At 40.2% G+C, this 10541-nt stretch overlaps 1 protein-coding gene across 1 annotated transcript; it reads left to right on the top strand.

The window, feature by feature from the left end:
• Positions 1-5613: 5613 nt before the first annotated feature.
• LOC111406262 lies at positions 5614-6584 on the top strand. The gene is made up of 3 exons (XM_023035585.1): positions 5614-5805; positions 5973-6271; positions 6356-6584. Exons 1-3 carry the CDS (start codon positions 5614-5616, stop codon positions 6582-6584), a joined length of 720 nt encoding a protein of 239 aa, XP_022891353.1.
• The last annotated feature ends 3957 nt before the right edge of the window (positions 6585-10541 follow it).

Raw genomic sequence — 10541 nt, forward strand, 5'->3', positions numbered from 1 at the left:
TTTTGTACCTTTTTTTTAAAATTTTCATATTTTTGGACGAGTCCACAAGCCGTCGTCAAAATGGCTCATGGGCCTTGTGGGATTGAGCCCCCTGCCTGACGAGCCCGAGCCGCCGACGAACCGCTTGGCTCGTTTGACATCCCTACCTATCAAGAAGATGTAATGAGAAAAAATAGTCTAGACTCTAGATGATGTCGAAGTGTGGAATCGTAAGTACAACATTTTGCAGTAGATGAAACTATCTTAAGAGGCAAAAAGTGCCAAGTTGATGGAAAGATATCACAACTCATGTTATTTTTCTGGGAAAAAATATAAAAATAAATTTGGGACGTAGACAATATTTTAAATCTAGCCTTTGTTTGATCATCATTATTTCCAAAATATATTTATTTTCTTATTTTTAATTAAGCATTCTTCAATAAAATAATATTATATACAAATTTAAATAATTTTTTCTAATTTTTTAATCATTTATTCTTTATTAAAATACTATTCCAAAATACATTTTTAGAAAAAAATGGAGTTGAAATAGGCTCTTCATCTATGAAGCTAATTGTCAATCTAAAGCATAGTTATCAAACCTAACCCGGACCGATCGGTCGGGTCGGGAAATCGGTAAATTTCTCGTAACCCAGGCCTTTAATCGGGCTTTACACAAATGCAAATGACTCGGTCAAACTCTCGATTGACCGATTTAACCGACTGTTGATTGCTTTGACTAAAGTTCAAAAGTTTTTCCTTAAATATTTGGCTTTTAAAAAACTTAAGCCTCTGTCTGAGCCCCATTACATTTTCGGTTCATTTCTTTTTTCAAACTTTTTGACCACCAAGTCATATTTATCTGATTCTAACTTCTGACAAACTCAACAGGCACATGGTTGAATTTTTAATTGCACACACAACATATAGACCAAATTGACACCAACACCCTTTAGTTCCTATTTCATTTTACACATTTGCCCTTCAATAATAACATGTCAGCCTCCTTCCCTGCAAAAACCCAATCCCCCATTGCCTTCCATCTCCATCGAATCCGTGCACTACACTATGGTGAAAAGAACAGCATCTGCATATTGCCAGTAAAAAATTTGCTCAGCCGAACGGTGCCGGTCGACCCCTGTGCAAGGCCACACTCGGTGTCCTTATCATCTTCCCCCGACGACACATCACATCCGGGCTGGACTTCATAGTCCACTTGAGCAACAAATTCCTAAGGCTCCGATCTGCAGCTAACGAAAATGGCCTACGACGTCGGCGATTTTGGTTATTATCCGGAAACCATGGTACGCTTTCAACTCAACTGCTTCCCTCCCCCCTCCCCTCGGTTTGCATCCCCATTCTAGAGTTATTGACGCCTATATGCACCTTGTACGTAAGCTATTTCCGCCATTCACTTGCTTCCCTAGGCTTTATTGGTCCCATTTTTTAACTACTACATTTTTTTTCTGTTTCTTATTTGCAAATCGTTTATGTGTATGCATTTGTTATGTTGCTGTGATCCACATTGTCCAGAGTCGTTGATGTTGTTGCTTTTTTGGTTGGAAATAGATGCATGTTTGAAATACAGTAAATTGACGTTGTTTGTGCTGATAAAGACTACATCGTTAAAATTAAAACTAGCAAATGCCCAAAATTTTCATCTTGTTGAGCAATGATTGGGCTTGGCAGGAAGAGACAGGGCCTGGTCCTGAACTTGTTGATTTAGGTCTTCTTGAGTAGCAACGTAATTCATTTTTCTACCATCGATATCATCTCGAGTATCTTCCCTTCTTTGTCTATTTTCTCAAATGGGTATTGCTAAAGTTATCGACTAGCATTGAGATGGGTCTTCCAATTTTGAGTGATTCCAGTAAAGAGAAGTCTACATATACTACAGATTGTTTAAAAATGAAAAAAAAAACTGACATATATTGTATATAAGTCTTTTAAGAAGGTGGATTGCTTTCATAACCTCTGTTTATAGGAGAGGTGTCCAAGAATACAGTCTTAAGGGTTCTGGTATCTAGTTTAGATTGACATTTTAAGGAATCCAACATGCCGATATGAGTGAAATATTGTTAGAATGTCTGCATAGGATTCTTTGAAACCTGAAATCTAAAGAGCTGCCACACGACCATTTCATTGACACCTTTGCATATCTTTCTGTACCAGTTGCTTCTGATTGACTTTACCTGTAGTTTTGAAGTATGTTTTAATAAATCTCATCGTACTCCCTAAAGGGAGGAAAATTTTTCATGCAAATACCTACTCAATTAAACTCAACAAAGCCTAGTTCAATACTTAGTTGAGGTTGGCTATATCAATGCTCTTCTTGCATCACCCTATGTCACACTTAAATTATGTATGTGTTCTGATAGCCCAACTATTGTCTAATACAACATCGGTCCTATAGATTTTCCTCTTAATATTACAAGACACATTGATCACTCGTCTTCCCTTTTAAAGTTTGAAAATCTTCTCATCCTTTGATGGTCCTTAGGATTAGGTGCTGATGGAGATGTGGCAAAACTGTGCTGCAGGCTGGTCTCCTATTCATTTCCCTAAACAAAAAAACTTTTACAAAAACAAGGACTGTAGCACTATTGGAGCTCATGATATCCATTCTTTTTCCCTGCCAAGTGCCAACTTCATTTGTCTAATGCTTTCAGAAAGTTCATACAGTTAGAACTTGACTGCATGATTGTAATTGTTAGTATTACTTTGCATTTATATGTGTACGAAAAGTTAATTTTGCAGTACACAATATTGTTTAAGAATTCACAATATATCAGTCTTTCTATTAACAGAAGCATTACCAAGTATCCATTTATGGCATCACGATCTTTTATATACAGTTATGGCATTCAAGCTTATATTGCAAGAACTTAGTTGAGTTTTACAATTAAATTATTACACTAATTTGAAGAGCTGCCACACGACCATTTCATTGACACCTTTGCACTGTTTTTTTCATTTCTCACAAGCTCTTACAACTATAATGTGCAACATTTTTGCAGACTTACACGACACAAAATCTGGACGCCATGCCCGCCGCATCATCGAACCCTCACCTGGAAAACAAGTTGGAGGCCCGCAAGTGTGCTAGATGGGAACCTCGAGAGCAGAAGATCTTCATGTCCGCCGCCGAACACGTTACTGTAGAGGGACACTGTCGTGGAAAGTGCTTCTCTTCAACAGGGTGGGAGCGCTTACGCGAATTGTTCAACAAAAATGCTAGGAAGAACTGGACTATTGCACAGCTGAAAAACAATTGGGGTGCTATGCGCACGGACCATAGACTACTGTTTGAACTTCTCTAGTGCACGGGAATAGCTTGTGATCTGAGCATCGGGGGCAGAATTGATGCTTCGGAATGGTGGTAGAAGCAGAAAATTAAGGTAACCACATGTCAACAATCTTGAGTTACACTAGCTTTCTTAGAAACGGTTTTACATGTGAAGAACTCCATAACACTGCACTAATGCTCCCGTTTTTCATTGCAGGAGAACTCTCGGTATGGAAAGTTCAAGGACAATGACAACACGGAGATCTACCGTAAATATAGTCGTCTGTTTGGAGGTAGTTGTGACTCCATGAAGGACGCACTGACACCCACGAAGCTGTCTCAACGTGGGTTTAACTTGGGCGCCAACTCCGACTCAGATCATCCGAACGACACGTTACCTATCAACGTCAAGACGACTGATTCGAGCGACGGTCGACTCCAAGAAGAGCGGGCTCCTCGATGAATATCCCCTTGCGTCGAAGCGGCGAGAAACGTAAGGGAAAACATGCGAAGGGGAAGTGGAAGAAGTTCGGGGCGAGGGAGGTTAACCTCGCTTGCGCATCGAGGGAGATGGCCTCTGTGATTCGCGCAAGAGAAGAGGGGCGTATGACACTCCATGAATGCATAGATGATTTGCTTTCAACTAAGCTTGTTGAAGTCGGGGATGAGTTGCACATGTTCGCATTGTGGTTCCTACGAAATTTTGAAAATCGTGTCGCATACAGTGCAGCTAAAACGCCAGAGATGCGCTACAAGTGGATCGCGTATTGTTTTGAACGCGACAAAATGCCAGGTTCTGGGAGTTGCTGATAGTGCTTCGACTGTATGTGTCGTTGGTTTGAGTTCGTTTGTACGCTTTTTAAGTTATCGTCTGTACGGCTTGTTGTAATAATACTTTGTTGTTCGACTTCCTGTTTGCACGTTTCGCGCACTACACTGTGCGCTATGTATTTCGTACTGTTGAATGTAATGGAAATAGGTGCATGTGACTCTTTTTCATGCATGTAAACAACTATTTAATTCCCGTGTACCAGAGAACGACGTAAAGGCTGAAAATATCTCGCGCAAAACGAAAAATTCGGGCAGAAACACGTCGTGGCCACATACACAACTATTAAGTATTGTCAATAACGTATATTCCTACAATGTTTAACAATTCTATTACTGTTAGAACAACAAACACTGTACACTTGAGTAATTGTGTATCAAGGACAAAAAAAAATTTAAATGTTTCAAATCTACTCCTGCAACATAGAAAAATAGCCTCTTAGTTGTAAGGAAGCAACAACTGATAGAGAAAGATGTCCCTCCCGGGGACTCAATTATTTAGTAAAGTGAATAATTCTACATCTATTAGCTTGATGTGATGTCACTGGTTAGGGAAGATACAAAAATTTGGACTTAAATAATTGCTTACTACATAATCCATCACTACCTAAAAGTTGTCTTCCTACTCTCACAAGTTCGCAAAACGTCAATGACTCTAGAAAAGCAAATATTTTTCCACATAAAATGCGCTCGGGTAGACTCCATAATGATCAACAGTATGTCCGTGTACTGCATAAAACTGTTATACACGTCTATAGTTTAGGAGGAGCCAAATCTTTGCACATAAGTAATTTGGTCCCACAGACTCCATTATTACGTGAAGGTCGGAATCCAACTCCTGACAGTTTAAAATATGTCAATAGCTCTGTCAAAGCAAAGATTCCCCACGTGATACAACGCATATATCTCCTATTCAGTGCACCTTCTACAGGCCTGCTAATGGAATCAATAATTGTCAGCGCTAACTGTATAATATTGATTGCATGTATTGCAAAGGCTCCTGCTATAAGAAGGTTATTCCCCTAATTGGTGAAGTAACAGGTTACGCAAATATCATCCCAATCACAGTGGCAATTTGACGCTAAGATGTACAGTGAATATATTTGTGTGTCGTGGTAGCGGTTTTAGTAGATGACAGACACGTCTGGTTCGCATATGTCATCGGAGACCGATTGTGACCTCGTGTCGAACTCTTGTTCGGACGACGAATCGGATGAAGACGTACTGCAGCAGTTGGAGGCGATATGGTGGTGTGGCTACAGTATTGTCGTATCGCTGAGCGGATGGTGTGCCAGTACCTCGTGTCGGATCCAGCCCACCGTTACTTATTTCCTACAACACAAAGCGGCCATATCTTCATGTTGCAGAATATGCATGGGTACCCGCAAACGTGCTTTCAGGAGTTTAGAATGTACCCGTCCATGTTCAGGCACTTTGTACATATCTTGAGAGATCGCTACGGATTGGAAAACAGTACGAGCATCGATATATACGAGTAGGTCGGAATGTTTTTGTGTATAATGGCGCACGGGAAGGGATATCGCCAAGTGCAAACGCTGTTTGGACATTTGCTGCAAATCGTGGGCCATTATTTCAAGCGCGTGCTTCGTGCCGTCGGTGCGCTGGCAGTAGACATGATTCGACCTCATGAAAACTACAACCGTGGCGCTGCAAGTCATCACCCCGATCCACAGCGATATCCGTTGTTTCAGGTACGTTTATGTTGCTGCACGTTGTACCGGTGGTCAAATTAATTGTGCCATAATTTATTCGAGTATTTGATGTGGTTTGAAATGGACGTCGAAGGATTGTATTGGAGCTATTGACGGGACCCATGTGCGGGCGGTGTTCCCACGACATAAAATAATTAACTTCATAGGCTGAAAAGGGGTGCCCACTCAAAACGTCTTGGCGGCTTGCGATTTCAACTTGTGCTTCACATTTGTGTTGCCGGGAGCATGGGCCCACGCAGGATAGCCGTATACTAGCTCACGCGGTGCATAGTTCGGACATACACTTTCCGGAACCGGATGACGGGAAATATTACTTGGTGGACTCTGGATTTGCACATCGGTCGGGGTACATGGCACCGTACAAGGGGTCGGATGTACGTTATCACTTCCAAGAATTTCACGATCATGGTGGCGGCAGACGTCGATTTCGTAATGCACGCAAGAGGTTCAACTTTCATCACTCATCATGTTGAAACGTTATTGAGCGTGGATTCGGAGTCTAGAAGCAAAGATGGAAAATTCTAAACAGGATGCTTAGTTATTCATATCGAGCCCAAATCGCTGTGGTCGTGGCAGTAATGGGAGTCCATAATTTTCTGCGATGTAAAGAACAGCTCGATGAAGGATTCCGCAGGGCCGATGAAGTTGACGATGAGGAAGTCGAGGTTGAGTTACCCGATGAGGAAGATAAAGCTGCAGCGGAAGAGAATGCCGTTGCGGACGAGAATGTGTCGTGGACCAATTACGAGATTACATAGCGCACACCATACGCTGACTAGGTTAACGCTATCTTATTGTTGGAAGCCGGTATGAAAGCGTTAATTACCATTGGAATAAATGTTGTAATGTGTGAATTTGTTTCGATGCAATGAACGCAAAAATATTATTTTCGTCAAACGCACGCTCGGATATGAATTCTATGCTAACGTAGAGACATAACAATTTTTTTGTCTTATTTATATGTGTGAAACGGAATTTTTTTAATAGAGGGGCAGTAACGTCAATGTATGCTATTGTGACTGTCTTCAATTTTGGAATTCAACATTTTCAACCCTCATGACAGGGTCAATCCATGCACTAACAACGTGGGTGCCGCTGGCCATCTATTTTTGACTGAAGAAAATGGGGTTCAGACACAAGCTAAGAATAGAACCTTGGACCTCGAGATGGGATGGACAATACCTAACCACTAGAGCTCAATAGATTATATATATATATATATATATTTTTTTTTTTTTTTTATAGATATATACAATTTATATATATATATTTATTTATATATATATACACTTTATTAAAAATATTTTTAAAAAAATTATGGTCCTAATTTTAATTAAAATGAATTGAATATTGTACAAAATAATCTAAAAATATATTAGTAATTAATGATAAATAATTTAAAATTTTTAATTTTATCTCAAAGAAAATTTCATATTCTAAAAAAAACTTTCTTAGAATTTTTAAGTAATGACCCACCAGTCCAATCATGAACCCACCGGTTCAACCACTAACACAACAAAATATTTTGTTTATAAATTCAAATTTTGTCCTTGCTAACACATATTCTTTTAAAAATCACTATTCAAAATTTTTTTTTTCCAAATAATGATTGTTAAAATAGGGGACACTATTAAATAAAACTATACTGAAGAAATTATTATTATTATTATTATTATTATTATTATTATTATTATTATTATTATTATTATTATTATTTGAGTTTTTGCATCAACTTCAAACTAAAGGAAAAGAAATACATTTTATAGTTGTCTTTTGCATTACAAATTATCACGGGCATGGAGGGTTTTGTGGAGTAATAGTTTTTAATTTAAAATCACCTCTCAAATTAAAACCGAAGAGACATATTTTCAATTCCTATTTAGTCCTATTTTTTAAAATTCATTTTTCCTCAAATTTATTTTTAACCATATAGTATGTTGACGTCAAAATTAGTAAGGCTAATCTTAAGCCAGTTTTTTTTTTTTTAAAAAGGCGATTTATTATTGAAAAAAGACCAAAAATTAGTTTAGAGGGTGTAATTATGCCTTGAGTTGTTGTATGAAATCACTTGCTCTTTACAAGAGTCCTATTCAACTATTTATACATAGTTTCAGTTAATATTACATCAAATCAGCAACAGTACCGAGCTCGAAACTCGAGTCGTCGGATTCTCTTGTGATTGGTCGATGAGGCCGATGGCTATGTGTCAATATTTTCCCCAGGTAATGATGAGTTGCAAGGGACTGGAGGTTGAGGACTTAGGATTGGTTGTTCCGGGCGGTGATGATGTCACATGTGGCAAGTGTATTTGATTGATAAGGTGATGTGACATGGGGTAATCATGATATTTTTCTGAGATAACGGCGGGATCGTCCGACCTGGGAGTAAGGACCGAACTCACATTTAACTGAGGTGGGGTTAGCAAACTATTTTTATTAGATCGAAGTTCGGATGTCAACAGTTACCCCCTAGGTCAGTTCTTCCGTAAGGAGGGCCGACCTTCTGACTTCACGGGTTCTTTTTCTAAGAAAAGTAATTATTATTATGCCAAATGTCATGCCTGGATAGGGATGAGCTGTACGACATTTTTAGATAGCTTCTTTGATAAGTTTCCTGATGCTGTGTCATTTAGCCCAGGAGACATTTCAATCGTAGATCTTCCCTCCTTTTTAATATCCAATGGCATTTCATTTTGTCTTTTTACTTTACACTATTTTCTCTCGAGTGATGCTACACCAACAAAGGAGGATGACAAAGTTGGTTGACAAAGTATGAGTTTACAATATCTTTATCACTCATTTCAAAAACAGTTCTTGAATTCAAAACAGATTAACGGCTTAGATCTTGCCAACATTGATTTTGTCAACACTCTTTGTTAACCTACTTTGTACAAGTAGATTAATTGTTTTCTCTCAAAGCACCAAGGAATTTTAAGCACGCCCTGTCTGTCGTTTAAGTAAGGTCGTCATTCGAGTTTCCAGGTATTCCTTCGCTTCTTCACTTAGTCCGTTTGTTTTGTTCTTTTCCATGAGTTCTGATGATTTGAGGGTTCAATCTTGGGGAAATCAACAGGAAGAATCTGTCCCTTCTACTTCTAGTTCGTCCTCGGGGTGTAGAGAGATTTTTTTCTCTTGTTCCTATTTCTGTTGCTAACCCAGTTACTTTGGCCCGTCCTGTGGAGATGGGGCGAGATAGGGTAGACGAGGAGGTAGGTTCCCCAATGGGTAGTGAAGGGAACGATCAGTTGGAGTGGGGGGCTGGTTCTTACAGGTCGGTAGTTACAGGTGATGTGTTAGCTAGTTGGAGGGCAAAATATGATATTCCGAGTTTGGTAATTATGATAATCCCTGAACCATTTGACCGTGCTGACGCTCCCCCTATGAGATATGTCGCATTGAATTTTGTCATCCTTCAAGCCGGGCTGAGATTACCTATTCCTAGGGTTATCCGTAAGTTCTTGTCTTCTTGGGGCATAGCTCTGATCGTCACGCTTATTCTGTGGGATAAATTAGGTAACCCTGAGCTTACGATTGAGCAGTTCAACTCTTTACTTTTAAGAAGGATGAGAAGAACTTGGGTTGGTGGTACACAAGTGTTAGGCCAAGGATGGGAGGTTCTATGGTTTTAGATACCCCCTCCTCGATTAAGAAATGGAAGGAAGAGTGGTTCTATGTGTCGGGGGAATGACAGTTTCATTCTGCCGAGGTGAATAGGGACGACGTGGTCCCAGCGCTTTATCACTCGTTATGTAAGTAACTGCCTCTTGGTGTTTTGACCTAGATTGTATTCCGAGCGGCTCTAATTGATATCATGTTACTATGAAGATTACAAGAGGCCTACACTGAAGAAAGGCACTCAGAGGCGAATGGAAGCAATTCGTGCGTTGCCGAAGAAACAGAGATCTTGCAAATCTTTGCTTTGAATTCCAACCTTTTCCAGGCCGGCTTGATTCAAACTAGGGTGCCCTTGCCTTCCACTGTCGCAGCGTCTACATCGATTCCGACCAGTTCAGGTCGGTTTTGATTGGTTTATTTAGGTGATATTTGTTAGAGTTGAGTACTGACATACTTTTTTGTTTACAGCTCACAATTTAGAAATGTTGAGATACAAGGCGACGAAAGCTGCGGCCGCAATGAAAGCTAAGAAGAGGGACATCCCGGAATGGGATGAAAGCCCTTCTGAGGAAGTGGAGGACGAGGTCCCTTAAAGAGGAACCGTACTGGAATGCCGGCCATACCAAGGTCCCTGAAACTGATCCTGCGTTGAGCTCTTCTCCTTTGGTGGCCATCACTTTTCCGTCTCAAGCTCATACCTCGCCACCTCCTACAGCACCTACTTTCGCTTCGACTAGCTCGACGAAGGTGCAGGAGAGGTGCCCGGACTTACAGAGGCCATCATTGGACAGTCTGCTAGGCCACCGTCCAGAGATCTTCTTGGATTACTTACGAGCTCCATCTCCATCGAGGGAGGTTACTGCTGCACTTCCCCCACCTCTGCGTGATTCTGCAAACCTGCTTACTAGGAGTTGGGGTGAAAAGGAGCAGGGCTTTCTTAATATGATGCCCATAGGCGAGGCCTTAGTGACTGCTCAACTCCACGGCCATCGCTCTACATGATGGTCGTAGCTGATAAGGTATTTTCTTTACTTCATTTTATTTGATGATTTACATATTTGCGAGGTGCTTAACTTATGGATTTCAATGTAGGTGAAATCT

This window comes from Olea europaea, chromosome 1, assembly GCF_002742605.1.
Source record: "Olea europaea var. sylvestris chromosome 1, O_europaea_v1, whole genome shotgun sequence".
Classification (NCBI taxonomy): Eukaryota; Viridiplantae; Streptophyta; class Magnoliopsida; order Lamiales; family Oleaceae; genus Olea; species Olea europaea.